The following is a 23338-nucleotide window of genomic DNA, read 5'->3' as shown; positions in this document are numbered from 1 at the left end:
ACATTCTTTCAGAATTGATGTGTATGTGAGACAGAATTTAGATGCACCGCGCAGTATGAAATTCTGCGCAAAATTCAATACGCTCGAAAGAACGTATGCATGAAATATCTACGATTACGTAAATGCACGCCGGTTTTTGAAGAGGATGCATATTTCACCATGGCGTAACTGGAGTAAGTACGTACATTTAACCTTTTTTTTCCTCGAGTGCTTTTATATTCACGCGTTTTTCGACATTGTAATCGACAAAGTTGTTTTGGAATTTTATTATTCGTATTTCTGCATCAACTTGTAAAAATATAAAAAATATTCGTACATTTTTCTGTTGGATTTTATAAATTAATTAAGAAAAATGTTGAAGTAAAATGTAAAGTAAAAATTATTTGAGAATAATAGATATAAACGAGTATTATTAAAAATAATATTTAATTGTTGCTTTAGCAATTTTGTAAAATATTTTATTTAGTAGTAATATATTTTAGTTGCTAATTTTTTGATGAATCTCTAAAGAATAAAAGCATGAGAATAAAATAATGAATATTGTTCAGATTTTATAAAAAATATTCTGTCATTGTTTTACTATAATATATATAATATATTTTTATATAATATAAAACTCTAGTCTTATTTATTATTCTACACACAAAATGCTAATTATCATATTTATGATCTATTGTTGTTAAATTAATTTTGTCATTTATCACAATAATATTACTAATAATTCCATCTATTAAAATTGTTGAAATAAAATTATTTTTCACTCACGACAAAGGCATTTATTTCTTTCTTTATCTATTTAAATCATTGTATTAAAAATCTTTTTTAAACATCATCACAACATTTAGATAAACAAATAAGGACATATAGTAAATTATATTGGGGTGCGAGTTAAGTGTTTTAGGAATGCTAATAAAAGTATTTCATAAAACCTTTATTTCTTTCGCTTTATTCTCTATAAATTATTCTATGTAAAATATCCTTTTGACGTAACACACCCCATTTTCGTAAAGTACATACATAAAATCCGTCCGTTTAAGGACGATGCTTAATACAGCCGGCAGTGGATTACGCACGAAAGCACATCGTACGATGACGTAAAGGGCACTGGAGGACAATGCAAACCGTTGACGGAAGAGGATGAGAGATGATAAATATTCACTGGTTAAATACTTGTCGATTAATCAAACGCAGAAGAATGCAGATACGCCCAGCGCTTTGATGCACGGCTGCCGCAATTGTCTCGCTTCTCTAATTGCTAGCGTCATGATGGCATTCGTTCCATAAAAATGTATGACTAAAATCGAAACTCTCTCAAATACCGTAATTACCACAAATCAAATATTTTGATTATTTACGAGCAGCCCATTTTCATATTTATATTTTAAAACCTTGCACTCTTTATTTTCTAAAATTTCAGTAAATCTTTAAATTGCTGATAATAATAAAACACGAAATATTGTTAAATAGCAAGATAACTTATACCTATAGCGTTAAATAAAGAATTTCGATTTCAGTTTTAAGCTTGAGCAGTTGTAAACGCTTCACGTACGATTTTTGAGCTAGTAAGCGCTTTACTTAATCAAATGCAAAAAAATGCACAAATAAATTTTACTTCAAATACATTGCCATAATGAATTCTCATGTTAGATGAATGTAGTTAAAGAAAAAGTGTATTTGAGCAGTGCAGTGCGGCATTGTTGAACTTTTTGTTTGAAACTTCGAAATACGCAAATATGGGGCCACCAGACACACGATCGGCAGACAAATGTTGGTCCGTAAAATATTTAGTAAGCCATCGTAAATTGCGCAAAGAAATTTCTCTCTCGTGCCGGCAAATGCTAGTTTCTTCAGAGTTTCGTTGGAGTTTATGCTTAGCGGAGTGGCGTACCTATTTGCAAGCCGTGTATAATGAAAGTAAAACGGCTTTTAAATTCAAATATTAAACTTTCGATCAAGATACAAAGCACCTTAAAAGACGACGATGTTACAATAATATGATATTAAATCCTCATCTTTTCTGCAACATCTCATTGAACAAAGATATTTAGTTCTTTGAGTATGCTTTGCCATCAATCTTCATTTTTCTAATATTTTTTGCACTATATCGGTATTTATATAATGATAAAAACAAAACGGTTATGCATAAAAATAATAACGTATATAAATATTTCTGTCGATATTAAAAGAATCTAAAAAATTTCAGCTATTAAAATAAATAAAATATTTCTGCGAATCTATCAACAAATATTATAAAATTTACAATAAAATTGTTAACAGTCTAATTCAGTTGATAAGATTAATATATAAGTAATAATATAATAATTCGATAGTATCAAATAAATTACTTTTAATTATTTATAATTTGTTGTGCATTAAAGACTAAAACATTTAATTCGCGAATAAAATTAGAAGAAACTTGTAATTATGCACATTAAAAATATTGTGTCTCATAACGAAGTAATCAAAACTGATAAGGTAATTTTCACGCTAATCATTTTACTAGATATTTTAGATTAAATATTTAATATTTTATTGATTTTTTCATGTATCTTTTAATTTGCAACGCAATTATATTCAAAAGAGATGCCATACTTATTCCGAATATTTTAAAATCTGAATAATTTATATTTTAATAAAATCTTTATTGACCTACTAATTTTTTACGTTATTGATAATTGAATAAAGTTTGATTTTCCCAAGATCAAATTATTGTTATCTTTTCAAAAAATTTCTGTATTATTATTCAGGAAAAGAAAAGAGATAAGCCGAGAAAAAAGACGTTTTTCACAGAGACTGTGCTCTCGTGGGTAAACCGAGGAGCGTGCTGCAAATCGAATACGTTTTTTAGACTTAAATACGGGTCAATGTTCTGATAGGACGCTATGACACCATCTGATCAACATGATTATTGATCCTATTTTTACGTGAAGGATCTTAATCCTTTTAACCTAGGACTAAACCTTGTGCGATCTTGAATAGAGAGGTTTGAGAGTGAGGTTTTTATAGTAATAAACTAAAAAAAAAGAAAAATAAAAAATATTATACAAACTAAATCCTATACAGAACCGCAAAATAAATTTACTAAAATCGTATAAAATTAAAATTTAGATAACTTATAAGTGTGCATATGACAATATTGTTCGAGAGTATATAAACTGCTAGTGTTACAATAGTTCAAGGAATCGTAGAGGAAGATTTTTCTATAAAATGATTTTAATCTACAATTAAATAAAAATCTTATCCCCTTTTCTTACCATATTGATATGTGAAAAAATTGATGTCTGTATGTGTGTTGAGTGTACAAGCGGAGCAGAGAAAAGAGAAGAAATTACAGTTCATTTAAGATTTGTAGATAATAAATACAGAAAAGGGCAAGGATTTATTTGAGAGAGAAAAAAGTAAATTCGCTAAATTTATTAGTAAACTCGCAAGTTAAAAGTGAGACTTGCTGAATTAACAAAACTCCGTATTAAAAAGAAAAATAAAGTTCACGGTTCACTGAACGTATAAGTGTATTCGCGAGTGGATTATCATTAATTAAGAAAAAAACATGTTAACAAATTATTAACAAATAGAGATAAAAAATAAAAAACAATTTTGAGGATCAAAAGAAAGATGTATAGAAAAGAAGAAAATTATCATAATGTAAAATAATGTGACTTTCTACTTAACAAATAAGATCTGTTATTATTCTGAGACGATCATTCGTAGTTCAGCAATGGGTCAAAGTTCAAGAAGGTCATCACCCATTTTCAATATTGAACACTCGTGACGCAAAGAAAAGCACGAAGATTATTTCTCAACTTCAAGAAAAAATCAGAGTTCTAGTACATATAAGAATGCGCACGGGTCACAATTGAAATGAAAAAGCGATGGAAAAGAGTGAGTTTACTTCACTCCCGATTTATATAGAAGAATCTATGAGTGGTGGTTTTGATTATACTATTCAGATGTCAGATTAACGAGATTTAGGATTTAATTGGTAGGATACTTCCACCCATGATTCAAGTTTTGATGCAATCTCACGATTACTTATTAATAACTTCTGTATGGAATCATCGCTGACCAAAGTAAAAATTTTCATTTTATGCTTACTTCGACAAGCTTAATATTCAGCCAAATTAAATATTTTGTATTATAATATATATTGACTTTAATCTATAATTTATCATCAATAATTGTACTATTTGTATTATTCGCTATGTCGCTATTCGATATTTATTTGTAGTTAAAACTGTTTTTCTCGTTTCTGTAGTTATTTACTGCTAAAACTAATTATCTTATATTCAATATATTTTCTTTCTTGTGTGTAATATTACATAATATTGTTTATACTATTATTACATAATTGTATTTAAACTTTTATCTCCAATTAAAAAAAACTATATACAAATATGGTTTTGCTGAAGTATTTAAAAATTTAGATAGATACAAATCTAAAAATAATTTTCTTAGATAATTTTATATATTATTTAAAATAATTTGTAGAACGTTTAAACTGATTGCTAGAATATCGAAACTTTTTTACAGGATTGCTTATTATGATTGTATAATTATATTTAAGTTTTTTTTTTATATTTTTGATGTTTTGTAGAACCAGTTTTACATTTTTGCATTTTACAATAAACTTATGAACAAACATTAAACGATTCATTTTACAGAGCATATTTAATCTTTAACAACAAATTTTAAGACCCTTATTTTTTAATAAGTTAATAGTGAAGATTGTGACAAGATAATATAAGCTGTAAAATTTCTATTTAAAAAGAGGCAAAAATGCTTACAAATTATTTGTGCAAGTTCAAATCATTTACAGATAAAGTGGGGTGGCAATTCCGGATTATTCTGTATACAGATGTTTGCAGCAGATTGAAAATGTGGCTTTGGTCGCAAGCCGCTCGTTTATGGTAATCGCGCATTATTGATTCGGATTTAATTACATATGCAAAATATACCCAAGCATTTTACGCTTGTAAATCGTGTGTTTTATTCACTGTGCATCGCAATATGACAGTTTACATACTAAAATCTTGAATCTCGAAATCAATCTAAAGTTTCTCGACTTTCAATCAATTTTTTTGCAGATTTTTCGATTTTATCTTTGATTTTTTAAATTTAATTTTACAATTCATCTTTCAATTAATTAATTAATCTTTTTGTTAAAATTCTATAAAAATAAAATTTGCTTAAAAAATTGAAAAAAGAATAAAATTTTATCACTAGTTCTAATATTAGTTTTTTTTTTTGCAGAACTCGATTTGAGAAAAGAGAGACTTATTTCTGTTATATATAAACGACACCAAGTCTACCATTGGCACTTTATCAATTTTATAGGAGTAATAAATAAATTTATTCAAAACATCAAAACGTAAGTAAAGTGCCATAATGATCCAGCACAAGAAAGAGCGCGGCAATAGCAGAACGCGAGCGGCAGTCGAATGCAAAAGAATCCCGACCGCATTTCATACGAAAAATAAAGCGCAACGGTTGCGGGCTGCGGGATCGCGTAACGGCATTATATCGAGTTCATTTGAATTCCGAATGCGTCACATCGAATATAAAAAAAGCCAAAATTAAATCTGGCGCGTTCGATGCTCCACGTCGCCGACATCTCCGCTGTATTATTCTGCAATTCTGTTCCCGTGGAGCTACCCCTTCGTCCCCTTTGCTCATTCTCTCTGTCTCTTTCTCATTCTTTCGACCTTTCATCCCTCGTGGACAAGAGTAGCAGATTTATGGCGGTCGCGTAAGAGTGAAATAAAAGCAGACCTCTCTACCTATATATTAGGTCACTCATGGTCCTCATTTTAACGTTTACCGCGCACTCTTACACCCGCAAGAACCTGCAACTTTTTTAAACGGTTGTAAACTCGATTTCACCAAAAGGAAAGACTTAAGAGATCGTTACTTTTGTCACTGTAATTTCCTACTTCTTGAAAATTTAAAACATATCTTTTTTAAAGCTAATAATAATTTACAAGTCTATAATATACAGTTCAAATAAAATTTACTTTTTGATATTCTTTCTAGAGATTAACAATTTAACTTATTATTGTTAACAAATTACTTTTAAAATTATTACAATTACTCAAAAATAATTACCTCATATACTCTTTTAATGAAAATATTGCAATAAAATAAAGTAAACTAAGCAACACACAATTCTATTCGTGAGTAGTGACTGTAATGAGTAGTGACTGTACATTCATATTTTTTTTCAAAAAAATATATAACAGTTAACTCTGCAAATTATAATTTTACAAAAATTCAATTATCTTCATACTGCCGCATATAAAAAAATCATAAACCATGTATCGTCTATTATTAGTTAGGTAAAATATTTTTAATGTAATAAAGTTTATACGTTTTTGAATTTTTTTAATAATAATTACGTTTTTTATAATATAATTTCAATTATTTTCACAATTTTATCAAGTTTAATATGTCTTTTCAAAAATTGTCTTTTGTATAAATTTCGTTCAAATATTTATCTTCGCAAATTTAATTTGAATTAAACAATAGCAGGTTATTTATAAAAAAAAAGTAGTCGGTTTTCTATTGTTTTATGAATTTGTTTCTTATTTTATATATTGTATAAATCTTGATCGAAATCGTACGGTGATACCATATCCAGGATGTAAAATAACGTCTATTTTAACACGCATTGTTAAAACGTGGAAACCATATGAGCAACGTTAAAGTCAAATCGGAGAATCAGCTTCAACGAGGGTGTGAAAACTTTATGTGAAAACGAAACGAAATCACGAGCGAGACTCGCAATCTTTCGCGCCGTGATTTGAAGTCGTTTCCGTACGAGATAAAGTACCGATCGATATGTCCTGGTCGTAGAAGGATTTACGTCCGTAAGGCATCCATAAAATCGACACCCTAGCAGGAAACTTCTAATCGAAGTATTTAAGATCGAATTTCCACCATTATTCTATATGTCGATCGCTGTTCCACCTTTATTCACGTTCAGGGAAAGCCGAATTTTCGTGGAAAAATAAACCGCTAATTACGTATTATGTTAGAAATCGCATTCTGAGCGTATAATTGAATTTCCGCGAAATATTAAATTCTCGAGAAAAATTAATTATTAACATAGATCGTCAGCTCTCGTTAGACGCTTTAATTATAAAATAATCCTCCGTGATTTTATGTCATAGTGGATGTACTGGACACTTTATCGAAGCGGTGAAGGTTTAATGAAAATTTAATAAAGAGTTTAGACACAAAGATTATTTAAAACAAAAAAAAGTTTAACACTCAAACAAAAAACTTAAACAGAAATTAAGCAGTTTCATGAAATTTGCATTTGGAAGATTTTTCTTTGCGATAAATGTATGTAATATGTAGGGGAGACCGGGACTAAATGACACCAGAGGCTTGTTGGCTATGTGTTCTTTTTTAGTATTTATCTTGAAACAAACAGCAAACAAAAAATCACGAAACATCCTTTTAGAATATAGATACTTCTCTTTAAGTTTCATTAAAATCGGAATAATATTACATTTTTAAAAAATAAAAAAGTCAATTTAGCAAAGTAAATTTTTAAGACTCCTGAAATTTTATATTAATACTTTTTAGCGTCAATGTATAAAGTTAAATAACGTGTTACTAATTAGAGTGAAGCTTTTTGCAAACGTATGATATACTATTTTGAGTAATAAACGCAATTTGCATTCATAAAATGATTAAAATAAAGCAGATGAGTGGTCGGAGTCAGTTGGCTCATATTTAATGATAGATACCGTGCGCCGTGGCGCTTAGTACAACTCTGCGTCACGCCGCCGCCGTGGCATGATTGACTATTATACGTGCAGATTACATGCATTTTATACGGAGCCTTCTTGTCCCACGCTACTAAAACCTGGTTTCTCATTATCTAGTTAACTTATGGTTAAACTTAAAGTTCTAGCCAATAGCACCATTTTTATCATGCAAAATGCTTTCATATGGAATTGACCGGAATTGACGGTATATGTGCAAACAATTTATAAAGTTATGTTGTTACTTCAACAAAAAATTTTGCCTTTTGTCTATGTTTACCTCTACCAAATAATTATCGTTCGAATAAACAATAAATAATTTCAAAGATCGAAGTTTTTCATTATTCAGTTTTCTTCAGAGAAAAGGAATTTCTCCGACTCATTTAATTTTAAATAGTTTATTTTTGTTATCTGTTTCTTGCGCGTGATAAAATAAAAAAATAATAAATAAAAAATAAAGGATAGACACTCTTATTGTGCCAGTTCTTTATATCGTTAATAAAATTAATTTTTATGTAATTTGATGTCATGACAGTAGAATATAGTATTCTAAAAAAAAGGAAATTGCCAGTTAGCTATCTCATACATTTTAATACTACATTTTCGCATAATTTTCACTATTATATCTCTCGGTACACGCACACATCTCTGTACCTTGTTAGAGAGCTCATTGCATTGCGGACAAGCAACGAAAATGTCTTGGACAAAATGCAAGTGTGGTAGTGGCTTCATTAATACAGTAACATCTGCATGAAAGATGTCTGTCGGAAATTTCCACAAAACTTCGAAACTTGATTAAAAGCAGAAATATTCTTCATATCTATGTCATATATAATATAGATATTTTGTTAATTTAACAATTAATTCCTTAATTCTTTATATTTATTTAATGAGAAACAAAGAAATAATGTTATAGTAAAGCTAAAGTTGCTTTACGATAGCGCAATTAATAATTGTATTATTTTTATCTTGATCAAATTAAATAACAATTTTATTTTTTAAAAATTTTAAGAGTATTTCTATTTTTCAAAAAAATATTTAGAGTTTTTTATCTTAATGTAACAACTTTATATATCTGTCATATAATTCTTTTATTTATTGAATAAACGAATGTATATTAATAATAATTAAATTGTTAACATTTAATTTGCAGTAATATTCATATTAATATGATTAGTTATGTATAGTTAAGTTTACACATGCGCGATGCATTTCTATATAATTCTATCTGTTGAATAAGTTAATTTTAAATTGAAAAACAATTGACTTTAGTATATCAATCAATCGTACAATTCAATTTTCTTTAAAGTCATCCTCAGCAAGAAAGTTAATGAGAATTCCATTAAGTGTACCTCAGACTCACGACATAAAGTCATTATCGGTTGCCAAAATCTGAAATGGTATTCAATGTTTAAATTCTGCAACAAATAGAAGATGAAAACATAATCTGCCATGATTATATAAAAATATTACTAATTTTCAAGTAAATATTTAATTTTGATAAATTTTTTCTGTAAAGAGAGAGAGTCGATACATACAATAATAGATCAATATACTTAATAAAGAAAAGTATTTTTTTAACTAATAATTGCGCATCTAACCGCACCTGACTCTCATTAGCCTTTATGAGTGAATGTTTCCGTTAAATAAGGTAATTTTGTACGAAAAGATATCATTAATGCTACATCATAAAACTTTATCGTTGTTGCCTAATTGCGGTTTGTAATCGGTTTGAAAGTATAGTCATCCGGTCAGATAACGATTGATGCTAATACTTAACACTCCGACGTCGCGAAAGAGATTTGTCAACTTTCAATCGATACCTGTCGATCGATCGTACATCGTACGATTCCGTCGCAGCTGAATTAATTATACCATCGATCACTCTGTATTCTTTTCCCTGGCGAGCATGAAACGCTCGTACATCATATTGCGTCACCACTATGAAAGAGAACAGGGTCCGCGATGAAACATAGCGTGCGTATAGCAAACTGCGAGATCTCGTCTATTTTCTTTTCCCTTTTTCGGAATATGGCATAATATTGGGCAATAAAGATCTGGATTTTCTCCGTGACAACGCATGACGACTAAAAGTCAAAGATCATAATGACTGAATTATTCCGAATGACATCCAATTTGTCTGGAGAAAAAATTTCCAAAAATCGAAAGAGAAATATGAGCGTTCAGTTTTTTATACACAATTTATAAGTTGCTGAAATCTAAATAATGACGTATAGTTATTTGTGATTATGATTGTAATTATTTCCCATAGTTTTTTTATTTAAAATATAGTTAATAAACAATTAACTGTATTCAAAAATTCAAACAGTTCCTTTAATATTTGTCGAAAAAAAAATTAACTTTGTAAAAAATATAAATTATTTTTAACATTTATTCGTGTATAAAATTGAACAATAATTGTTGAATAATTTGTGCATAATACCAATTACTCAAATGTAAAGAAGAGAGAGCCATTACCGATCAACGGATCTTGGTGTTTTCTTTATGTTTGACATTTTCATTAATCCTAATCTTATAAGTTGTTGATAATAATACATCGCTTAAAAAAAGATGTTCCGGTAATATACGTTGGTTATTGCGATAAATATTACCACGTGCCTCGGTAGTCAAATTGATAAGCCCGCACAGAATCCAGGGAATAGGGAGATTAAGATTCGAATCCTGGATGAGATGTTATTTATTGCAATAAATTCATTACAGTTTTTTTAAGATGCTCGGGGATATCAATATTATTAAATTGCTCGTCAATTTAATTTGTGATATTAAGTTACCAGTTTTGATTAAGGATTGTGTTTTAAAACCGATAAAAATGTGATACGTAGTTCACATGAGGTGGAAATTGTGAAAAAATCGTTGAGCAAGATATGCTGTTACCTATAATCTTATTATTATTGACAACTATTCAATTTCATTTTTATAGAACAAGATCAAGGTTTTTAAGAATGCATATTCTGCGAAATTAATATGATTCAGTAAAGAATTTAATAAACGAGTACATAAATCTTTATATATAAGTAAGAAAATAACAGCTGCAAACTTAAAAGGGAAATATATGGATTTGTGAATTATATTATCTGTAATTACGTAATTTTTCACACAATATGTCAAGTAACATTAAGTAATGAAGAGCAAGTTTAGCCTGTGGATAACAATTATACTACATGCAACATCAGAAGATTGGCCTGGAAACTTCGTGAAGTTTCGAACACCCAAGTTTCCTAATGGCTGCTGAAGTATAGATGCGGTAAGTAATTAGCAAGCCGCTAAAAAATACGATTATAGATATAATCAGATGATTAATCATTACTTTCTCTGAAAACTATTTGTTTTACGAATGATTCATCTATATTGGAATTGGAACGGAGAAAGAGAAGAAGAAGAGGATTGATAATGGATGTTTCAAAATAGCATTTTGAAAAATTGATGAAACGACGTTAAATTGCTCGATCTCATTCGACCGCGCATGAATATGTCACACGATTCGTGGATACATTTTGTATCCAATTCGCATGCTATTCGATCGGGGAACCGCGACGTCTCCTTGCGGGGACGTGCGGACAAAGAAGGTTAATATAAACTGGCGGTATAATTCAAAAATTTTTCAAGCGCATTCGCGAAGGATGACATTGCCAGTCGACGGAGAAAAAGATGGAATGGATAGATCGTGCATAATTTGTAAATTTTGCGAGATCGTCAGAGACTGTAAAAAGTTTTACTGTTCGTATTCCAGGAACAAGTAGACACTTCCAGTAAAAATAATGTAGCGATATCATATCCTATACGGGAAGAACAGTTTTATTGTAGTATCTAAAAATTTAGTTAGATATAGATCAAAAATAATTTTAAGTTAGATTATCAAAATAATTATGTAAGACGTTCAAGCATGATGACACTGCTAGAAAAAATTTTGATATTTTAGTAATTACCTTGAACATCCAATATAAATTTTTTAATGGTTCAACATAATTATTTTTAGATCTGTATTTTGGCAAAATTATCCTTTTCATGTATATACTTTTAAATAAGCAATCTTTTGTCGAATGTCAATTTGCGATGCATATGATAATTGTATTTTTTTATTTTGTCATTAGATTATAAAATGCTTCATGTATTGTTATGTGTATTATAGTAGAAATATAAACTCTGAGATAGAGGTTGCATAATACAAAATTCTTAGAATACTGAATCATATATTGCAATATTTTTATTATTGATTAATTATTTTATTTGTGTTATGTATAATCTGAAACGCCTTTATTTGAAGGTACATTAAATTATACATTAAATAGTCATTTTTATAATACAAATACTTCATGTAATACGAGATGTAATATGTATAATAACTGTTATTTATTATGTACTCTAAATTACCTACTCTCAAACAATTCTAGGTATTATATGTATATGATAGAATTATAAATAATGATTCTATCATAATACAACTCTATGAAAGAAATATTTGTTAAAAATTACATAATAAATTAAAAAGATTTTGAATACTGTTAATATAAGTTGCAATTTGCAATATTTTTCTTACCAATCGATTATTTTATTTGCGTCAAATATATTTTAAGATGCCTTTATTTCAAGGTACAGTAAATGTTCGACAATTCTATGTTCAGATACTCTTAGAAAATTCCCCGGCCATTATTTCTAAGTAATTCGCTCGCAGCGCTTTCACCTTTGTAACTTTTCTAACTTACAATTTTTCAAGCGCTACTGTTCTCTTTTTCACTAAACCGAGTTCCGAGAGGAAACCTTTGACGCCTCGATTTCGGAAATCGATTTCGATCGAGGCGAATACACGCGGAGAGTGCAAGCGAACTGTCTGAAAATAGTTGGCGATGAGTTAAACTCGAGAAGGAAAAAAAGCGCAGCACAGGCTCGAAACTTCAACGGTTATGTACGTCGAAGTTCTCTAGCGAGGCAAATTTTCAAATTTATTTGTGACAGACGGTTTATTCTATGTCTTAGCACAAAGAATTATTTCTTTTAGTATGTCTTATTTAAGTAATGGATTGTTATTTTATTCAAAGAGTCTGTTAGAAATCTCGGATTTCTACAATACTTACATCAAAATTCGTCTCTAATTTTAAATATCGATACAATATTTCATTATATACATTACATACATATTATAAGATATTTCAATTAGCTCAATTTATTTTATCCTCGATATTATCCAAATAAATTTGCATTATAATTAATGGTACGACAGAAATTTTGAATGAAATTTCTAATTCATGTCATAAAACACCACAAACTTTGTAAAAGTTTTTATATGTGACGTCTCCATTTACATCCATACAGCTTCGTAAATAATTAGTAAGTCGTTTTCTAAAGCATTGATCTAAAAAGTAAGGACTTCAAGCTTTTTGAAAATTTTTATTACAATTATTTTTGAAGAAGTTACATTTTTGAAAAGTCACTTTTTGAAATTTGCTTATTTTTTAACTGCAGAATAAATTTTGCTGTTGAGCGTGTATAACTCGGTATACAAGATATTTTTAAAAAGTATTTTTAAAAGACATTTTAAAAAATTTTTTAAAGATATTTTAAAAGATTTTCTATGTTCTTTGTAATATAAAATTTTACATTATTTACCTTTATTAATTTTTATGATAAAATATTTTAAATTATATATTAAAAAATAAAAGATTGCATAATTAAATTTTTTAAAAAAAATTTCTAAGAAACTTTGGTTTTAGATAAAATGTGACTATATAAAGAAAATTTATGAAATTAAAGAGAAAAGAAACCTTTTATACAAAACATGCGTTATTCAATTTTATTCAGTCAATTTGGTAATATTTGGAAGCAGTATGAAATAGAATTGAATTTGCATTTGTATTTGGTTTCTGTTCGCAGTTTCTACTGTATACTTATTCTTGTACAGTGAATATGTGTTCGTCAGTGGATCGCCGAATTACCGCTATCAGATTAGAAAACGTGTCTGGAATCGAAAGATAAGACCTATAAAGCTATTCTGCGGCTAGATCGAGGAAGCGAAATTTCCGATGAGGAGCAAATCCTGCAAAATTAGTGCAGTTCGCTCGTAAGGGCGTTGACATGTTCAGAGAGCGTTTATGTCATACAGCTCTTCCTACCCCCGTCTTTCTTATCCAGAGTTACACCATCACCTTGTTCTATCCCTATCTAATCAGCACGTCTAATCCAATCCAAGTCCTTTCGTTGTCATCCAACGCGAATCTCGTCGATGCGTCGATGGTTGAACGAACATGACTGCGCACGACGACTTATCGTCGTTGAATTAGAGTGAGCGTGTCTCGAATTTGAAAACGGGGCATTGTAAACTTCATGGGAAAGAGGAGTGAAACGAGACCAGTGGTAGACGTAATTTTGGCTCACGTCAAACAGAGGGGTGAGAGGAATGATAGGATCAAAAAGCCATGTTCCATTCATGCAAGTACAATTTCCTCTTTCGCCTTCTCGTCGCGCTTCGTCGCGAATCGAGGAAGGCATTCTTATTCTTTCTCGCTCAACGTGATTCGTTACATCTCCTTCCCAGAACGAGCGTCTTGATCGACTAAAATATCACGTATGACGTCCAAACGGGAAAACGAAACGCGATCAAATGACAATACAACGCAATTCCGCAATGGCGGTGAGAAAGAGGCTGTGAAAATAGTTGAACGATCCGTAAAAAAGCGAAACATAGGTCACAGAAGCGTTAATTCGTGTTAAATCGACGCGGTATCCAACATTTTTTTTTTGTGCATTGCGTGATTTTTCATAACGTCACATCTAAAATTGCATGATTTATTAGGATTTATAGTAAAAATTGGATATTTAGTAAGTATCTAAATTTGTACAGTATTAATTAATCTAACAGAAAACTTTTCTTTGTAATTGAGAAATGAGAATATTGATAATCAATTTTACAAAATAACAACTTCTTTTTCAAACTTTATATAATAGAAACGTAATTTTTTCCCATTTAAAAATATCCTTGCTCGTTTTTCTTTTTAACGAGCTCTCGCAAACTCGCAATCTTTCTCGCGAGTACATCATATATTTTCGTTTTTCAAAGTTTAGCGCGTTGTGCTCGAAAGTTTTTATTCGACATTAAGCATGTATTTTTCTTTGAGAGTTAAAAAATTATTTCTTTAGCCGAGAGTAAATCATATAGGTCTGACACATAATTATTACTGAAAAAAAAGTTATAATTTTCATGATACGCGTCACTATCGATATTGTTTGTTCATAATTATTGTAAGTAATATACAACCACATAAATATACAAACATATAAATTACATATATATACAAATAATCAATGTTATCTAAAAGGACAATGCGACAAAACTTTCATTTGATACGAGAAAAGAGATTTCTTAAAATAATCATTAGAAAACTATATTGCTAAATATTAAACGACCAAATTTAAATCAATTTCTTGAACTCAATAACATTTTCAATGTCGATAATTTAACTTTATGTATGTTAAAATTTGTTAAACATAATATGATACAGGCAAATTACAGTCAGCACGGTTAACGGTGTACAGAAATTAACAAATTATTCTTCTAAAAATTTTTTAAATATATACTTGTTTACATTAACGGACATAGCTCTGAAGACTTTAAGCTTGAGATGTGTTATAGAGGTGAAGATACTGAATAACTTTTCTTTAATTAAAAATTAATCGGCGGTCTTGCGATTGTTTTCGAGATATACTTATTTAAAATCTATTTTTCAAATTTCATTATTCTTTATGTGACACCTTGTGTGATTTAAAAAATAATAAAATTTGGAAAATAAGTTTTAATGTTGGCATAACACCTCTATAATATATCTGAAGCAAAGTTATCAGAGCTGTATTCGATAATGTAAATACCAATAAAATTCCAAAACAATGTAAATCCTATATTATTTGCGAAATAGCAAAGATATTTTATTTACTGCCGTGGAGACTACTTTAAAATACTCTTACTAATATACAAACAATTTTAATATTTTAAAAATAATACAGTATAGATTTAACAAAAACTTTCATCTCATAATTTTAATAGTTGCGTCAAACAATTTTTCTTTGGCGACACAGTTTAGAAAACACTGTGCTAATATATTTTAGCGACAGGTTATATTTTCAACTAAACAATCAACCATCTGTTAATTTGTTATAATAGTGTCGCAAAAAAAACATTTTAATCAATTAATCGGTCGTAATTTAATAAAATTTGTGCAGTGATTATGCAATAAAGAAAAGAAATGGAAAATAGAAATTTGTTGTATAAGCGATTATTGTTTATAATCTAATCAGTTTGCCAGATACATTTTTAATACAATACATTAGAAATTATTAGTAACAATTATTTTTTAATATAATTAATACGTAACTATTTAACTTCTGAGATAGTTTATAGAAGATTCTTCGTACAAAATATTATTCTTAACTTGAATCTTTCATTTTTTAGATATAATAATTATAAGAATAAATAATAAATTCAAATCAAGAGCAGAGAGAGAGAGAGAGATAGTTCACAATAATACACAATATAAAACGCTTTTATTGTTTCTGTATTATTGTAAAATAAAATTATTTAATATTACCAATTGCTAGAAAAACTTGTTTCTTCCTTCCTTTTCTAATATTGCTTATCATGCGTATAACTTTTACAAAAAATTTATTTAGCACTCACCAATACGATGCGCAGCAGCGGAGTACGTAAATCTATAACAAATAAAACATATTCAAATTCAAACAATGCCAAAAAAAATTAATTTTTTGAAGAACATTACTGTGCACGTTTAATTTTTTATCTCACTTCAAGCTTATTCAAAAAATTACATAAAGAAAAAATTTTTAATATAAAATTTCTTTTAGAAAACGTAAATTGATTTTTTTAATTAAATTTTGTAAAAATTTATATATTTAATTCAAGCATTACATATTTTAATTTAAATACATAAATACTAGAAAAAATTTATTCAAGTTGAAAATTTCAATCAACAATTTTTTTTTCTTGGTGTATATACTTGTTAATTTAAATATTTATATTACATATATGAAATTTTTCTCTTGTCTTATTTTTTCTATATCTTAAAAAAATAAACTTGAAGTAAACGCATGCATAAAAACACATAAGAGATTATTTCTATTGTCTCTTATCAAAATTTAAATTGCAGACTGTAAAAAGTTAATTAAAAAACAGTTTGTTCGCAATTATATTTCTGTGAAACAGTTCCGTCAAAATACGTCGGCAAACGGTAATTTAATTAGAATATATATTTAATTAGAATATTATCTAATCATCGTTTATGATTAACCTCTACAATCATGCTCAAAACTGTCTTATCCCTACAATCTTGAGTATCTCAAATCTGTACTTTTTTTCACGTATTCAAAATTAAGAAAAATCTCTAAAAATTTACGAACATATTTTTAGCTTTCTAGAACAAATATTGAAACTGTAAAAAATAATAAAATGTATATAATTTTAATTCACTGAATTTTTGAGACACTTGTATGAATACGAATCGGTTGTACACGAAATACCCAAGATAGTAGAGAGAGGGTTAGGTTAGGTTAGATAATCTTATATCTATTTTATCAATCTCATAAAATTATTCACGTACGTTATTCCTCTTGATCCCCGTTGTCGTCCTGATGATACGCACTTGTACACACTCACACACGCACATATAATACACGCACGCGGCAGCGGACAGTACGATAATTATTTCTTTAACGACGTACAGATTGGTAAAGCACGAATCTCACATCGAGTGCTTTGATCTTCTTACCGAACGCAATTACCGCGGTCGGTGCACAGGGAGTAACGCTCACATCGAACTACTCAAGGTTCGGCAAGCCGTGCATCATGCGTCGTATACGCGATGCCAATAATTATGTATATTCGAAAAGCGAGAGAAGGACGGAAGATTCATGCGCACGGCGACAAGTCGACTGTTAGTATGTCGCGCGAAGAGTCTCCGGCGCGCGACGTGCCGTTGTGTTTACGCGCGCGGCATAACCTTGTTGTCGTTCGTTGGACGGGAGGACGGGAGGACGGTCGGACGCCTAAACAGCGGCCCGAGATATCCACCGTGTGTCATAGCATTATTCCCTTCGATCTTCGAGACGCGGACAGACCCCGTTGCGACCGGAGCGAGGCGCGGACAGACACTTCGCACGATTGAACGGTGAAATTAGCCACGCTCCGAAGTTGGCGTGCTCGACCAACTACAACTTCAGACTACTGCCCGCCCGATCGTTGCATCTCGCGTCGAACGCGTCGAGTAGCTCGGACAGCTCGTGCACGAATGTAGATAAAGTTTCACGATTATTTCACAGACCTATTCGTTTCTGATACATGCACTAAAGCGCGCGTTAGATCACATTGTTCGAGAAGTTTCTATCGTGTCAACACTCTGCGAAGTGACGATCGTGTTTCCAAATACCGCACTCCACATACACACACACACACACACCCACACACAATCTTAATTCGCGTATTAATTTATCTACGTGTCGTATGGAATAGTAATCGTTGAAACGCGAGCGTGTAGTGTTTGCTCAACAAACTCCGGAAAATGCGTGAGAATGCCGCGGAGAGCAGGTTATAGTACACTCGCGAGGTAAGAGGTGGGGAGAGGGGAAGGACGCGCGGCCCGGGAAATACGTGAAGTTGCGTCTCTCTCTCTCTTTTCGTCGCTCGAGATTCGTCTATTACTCAGAATGCCTGTCGCATCGCGTATACGTACGCCGAGCAGTTCGTGGTTTCATTCAACGCAAAAGTAATGAACAGGTACGAATTGTAACAACGATTATGTGTATATTCCACTGAGAGATACGATTTTCCTCAATTCCGATTCGTTAAAGTGTGCGTTGCGCGATATTTATTCGGTCGGTACATCATTCGCGCGACTACTTGGGGAAGCGACGATCGTATTTGTCTTTAATCTTAGCTCTCGTGCATTCAATTATAATCTACGTCATCATGTGGGAATAATAATCGCGAGCGTGTAATGCTTGCTACGGAAATTCGAGAAAAAGCACGAGAATGCCGTCGGGAGCGACGGTTATAATTCAGTCGCTCGGCGAAAGGAATGAAGAGGGGGGGAAGAACGTGCGGGCGGCTGCGACGTGTAGTGTGAAGTTGCAGCGCGTCCCTCTGATTTCGTCGCGTTCGAGATTCGACCATTACTTAACTACACAGCACGCATGTCGCGTCGCGTATGCCGAGCGGTCCGTGGCTTCGTTCAACACAATTTCAATGCCGTTTCCTCGCCGCGGTATAATAAATCGCGCGTGGCGATTTATACCGGGAACGTTAAGCAAAGCTAGATCGTCGATCATTACGCGGTTCGAGCAATTCGGATAGGTATGTATGTAGATGATGTATGAACGAAAGTAATAATTAGGTAGGAATTATAACAATGATTGTGTGTTTCACTGAGGTATTTGAGTAATCGCTGAAACACGAATCGCGTAACACTCTCTACATAAAATCGGGAAAATGCATGAGAATGAATGTCGGCGGAATCGACAAGTTAGATGTAGTCGGGAGGGAGGAGGAAAGGCAGGAAAGGGTAAGTGCGCGAGCGGCACGTGAAATTAGCAGTACTTTGATTTTGTCGCTCGCGCTTGAGATCCGCTCGTTACGATAATTTATGCACGTCACGACGCGAACGTCGAGAGCGAATCGTTCTGCCACGTAGTTTCGGTGATATTTTCTCGTTGCAAGAATAGTAAAACGCGCGTGTCGTGTGCGATTAATGTCGAGCGTGCCGCGCTATTATCGCATTGTGATGATTAAAATAAGCATGATCGCAATTAACTGTGTTCTCGCGAGTGAATATTATGTGAGTGACCAAGAAAGAGAAGCAATGAAGGGGCAGAGATTCGAAAGGAGGAGGAAGCCTAGGAAACATCGTGCAACGGCGGAGCAACCATGAGGTAAATAATTATTTATTTGTACTGAAATTAAGTTGGAATTAATCGCTCATTAATCTCCGCAATAGAAGATTATTCTCGACATTTTAAATAATACAATTAATGTACGTATAAATTTTATTTTTATGTTATTTTAAATATATACTTTCGAAATATTTAACGAAGAAATTATATATTGTTGATATTTTCACGTATAAATATATTATAAAAGTTTCTTCTACGAATATTTAAATTGTGTAAAAAAGTAAATGTTTATTTATTATGTTTTCCAAAAGAAATTTTAGGTTACATAATTTTTTTCTTTATGTACTCTTTTAAATAAACTTGAAGAAAGATAAAAAATAAAATTTGTACAGTAATGTTCTTCGAAAAATTAAATATTTTTGGCATTGTTTTAATTTGAATATGTTTTATTTGTTGCAGATTTACGTACTCCGCTGCTGCGCATCGTATTGGTGAGTGCTAAATAATTTTTTTCCAAAAGTTATAAACATGATAAACAATATTAGAAAAGAAAGGAAGAAACAAGTTTTTCTGGCAATTGTTAATATTAAATAATTTTACTTTACAATAATACAGAATCAATAAAAACATATTATATTATATTATTAATGTGAATTATCTCTCTTTCTTTTTTTTTTGCTTGATTTAGATTTATTATTTATTCTTATTTATTATTCATTATATCTAAAAATTGAAAGATTCAAGTTAAGAGTAATATTCTGTACAAAGAATTTTTTATAAACTATACTCTTAGAAGCTAAATAGTTACGTATTAATTACATTAAAAAGTAATTGTTACTAATAATTTCTATTGTATTAAAAATATTCCTGACCAACTGATTAGATTATGAACAATAATTACTCATACAAAAAATTTTTGTTCTCCATTTCTTTTCTTTATTGCGCGATCATTGTACAAATTTTCTTAAATTACAACCGATTAATTGATTAAAATGCTTTTTTGCGACGCTATTTATTACGTAAGACATTTTTAGTCAAAGTGAGGCGAGTCACTATTCGATTGCCAGATTCATAGTAGAGCCTATAACTATCAATGTAAATTACAGGAGAGAACAAACTCCTTTAAAACTGCATGGCAATGTTTAGGCTGAGTGAAGTAAACATCGTAAAAAGACTCACCTGACAAGGCCAAAAATGCGACAAATACATCGATAAGAAATACTTTGTAATAATCAAATTTATCAGAAAAATTTACTCTCAATAATATTTTTTATCATTGTATTCGTCGCATCCTTGGCCTTGTTAGGTGAGTTTTTTTTGCAATTTTTACTTTACTCAATCTAAACATTGCGACCAAGTTGCCACGTAGTTTTAAAGAAGTAGTTTATATTGATAGTTGAAAGCTTTACGGATCTGGCAACCAAATAGTTACTCGTCTCACATGGGCTAAGGATACCATATGTAATAAATTTGTAACGCTGAAGACTCCAAAGAGAATCAAAACGTTTTACTGTGAAAAATAAAAATTTTTAGAAGAATAATTCGTTAATTTTTACGCACCGTTAACCGCGCTGACTCTAACTTGCCCGTATCATATTATGTTTACTCATTAATAGTTAATTTTGAGAATCTAATTTAAATTCCTTTAAAATGTATTATTTTAAAACAAAACACATGAATAAAAAAGAACAACATAATTAATTTATTTCTATGGTTGAATTTCTTTCAAACTAAACAGTGTCCATATTAATGCATGTAAATAATAAACTAAATGTAAATAAAATTTAATTATAACATTTCTAGAATTAAATTGTTTAACTCAATTATTTTAATGAAATTAACTATATGATTAACTAAGAGATAGTAACTTATAAAAATGATTGAAAATAATTCAAATTGAGTATAATTTTATAATGTAGTTTTGCTTACATAATTAAATGACAACTCTTGCAGTTGTTTTCAAAAAATTGCTAGATTTTTGCATGAACATCTAACTATCTTGGAAGAAATTAAGTCTTTTACTGCATATTTTAACTGCATCATCTGTATGTATTATAACAATGCGGTCCGAATATACGAAAATGTTTCCATGGTAGGGAAAACGAAATGGATAGATTATATCCGTTTTGAAAATGTCATATAATACCGTGCACAGAGCGGGACATGTAACCGAAAAGACCGCTTGTCATATACCTCACAAGATTTTCATATCCGAATGATCATTGTCCAGTTCGTGTATCATGGGAGAAATAAAATTTAAATGCTTCCGCTTCTCTCGGAATGAGATTTCAGAATCCGTCTGGATACGGTCGCCCATCATTTCGCCATGAGCGAAACTAATTCGCGTTGCCGAAACAAAAGGTGCCATTATACAACAGTAGTTCTCCATATTTGTTGAGCAAATGTAATTTTATATATCATACTCAACTGCTGGGCGATGCTAGTTCATAATTCTTTAAAGCATGTCGAGCGAGATTGCATTCTGATTTACTCAAGCAAATATGGGAGTTATACGTGTTACATAAAGTAATAAATTATAACCAGCGATTCCGCGAAATGCACGGATATTCCGGTAATTTAACTTCGATGAATTTTGTGGACCTTAATATTCATTTTGTCTCTATTCTTATCATACATGATTTTGGTAATATCTGTGCAAAATTCTGCGATTTTTACGCAATATTATTGTCTTCGAAATTTAATATGATAAATTCTATCAGATAAATAAAATTACATTTTAATAATGTTTATTATTGTTCATACAAAGTATCTCACAATTGTTGAACAATATTTTAATAGCGTATTTTGGAGATAAAGTACAATAAAAAATTTTAATATAAAAATGACGAGGCTGCAATAGTTTTTGAATTATAATTGATCAAAAATAATGCAGCGTAAAATTTGCACGCTTAGGCTCATATACGTAATTATATAGCACGCGTATCGACTTATCTTTTATTATCGATTTCGCAGTTAATAATGATTTGTACTATACAATTGATTCCTAAGAACATTAATAATTATTACTGTTAGAATTACTAAATTAATAGCTTTATAATTGAGAAACAAGGATTTCTGTGCTATGACATAAAAAATAAGTACAAAATTAATTTTTTTTGATTTTTTTATTTTTTACGTCTTATGAAAAATGTAATCGTATAATTATAATAAATTAAAGAAATAAGATTAAGTCATCCAAATTTTATAAACAATTTAAATTTTTATTAAAATTTTGTTACATTAAAATTAAACAATTTTATTTTTTGAAAATTTTGAACACTTGAAAAAGAAAAATAATAATTAAACAATTTTTATAAATAATAATAAGTTTAATAATCATTTGGTCAATTTGTAAATAACATAAATTAATAAGTGAAGAAATTCGAGTCAAATTCAGTCAAATCGGATTTTGAGAATAATTTTATTTGAATTTTTCAATTTCTAGTTTTTACAAACTGCGTGCCACTTATATGTTGCCCTGAAAGCATGATGCTAAATTGATACTATTACATATAATCACAAATTACATAGACTTTTGTTTATAATTTTTGTTTACAATTTTAAATTGTATTTATAGGAATCTTGTCATTATTTATTTGTTTAATTTTTTAAATAGACTTTCTTCACTTATTAATTTTTATAAATTGTTTTTTAGGTAAACAGGA

At 30.2% G+C, this 23338-nt stretch overlaps 1 protein-coding gene across 3 annotated transcripts in view; it reads right to left on the bottom strand.

Annotated features, from left to right (window-relative positions):
- The window catches only part of LOC105194318, a 294708-nt gene extending 276093 nt beyond the window's left edge, over positions 1–18615 (bottom strand). The window contains exons 1-2 of one of the 3 annotated variants that reach the window (XR_005575573.1): positions 17390–18595; positions 16453–16484 (exon numbers count right to left, since the gene is read on the bottom strand). Coding sequence is in view for 2 of the 3 variants with exons in the window: in XM_011159177.3 (XP_011157479.1) it covers positions 16453–16484; positions 17390–17455 (98 nt within the window). In the remaining variant the exon portion in view is untranslated. Of the gene's footprint in view, positions 1–16452; positions 16485–17389 lie in introns of all 3 variants that reach the window. The other 2 variants (XM_011159177.3, XM_026132193.2) reach the window with 2 other exon arrangements.
- Between the last annotated feature and the right edge of the window lie 4723 nt (positions 18616–23338).

This window comes from Solenopsis invicta, chromosome 1, assembly GCF_016802725.1.
Source record: "Solenopsis invicta isolate M01_SB chromosome 1, UNIL_Sinv_3.0, whole genome shotgun sequence".
Lineage (NCBI taxonomy): Eukaryota > Metazoa > Arthropoda > Insecta > Hymenoptera > Formicidae > Solenopsis > Solenopsis invicta.
Note: the sequence above shows the minus strand (reverse complement) of the source record. Positions and strands in the feature narration are given on the sequence as shown.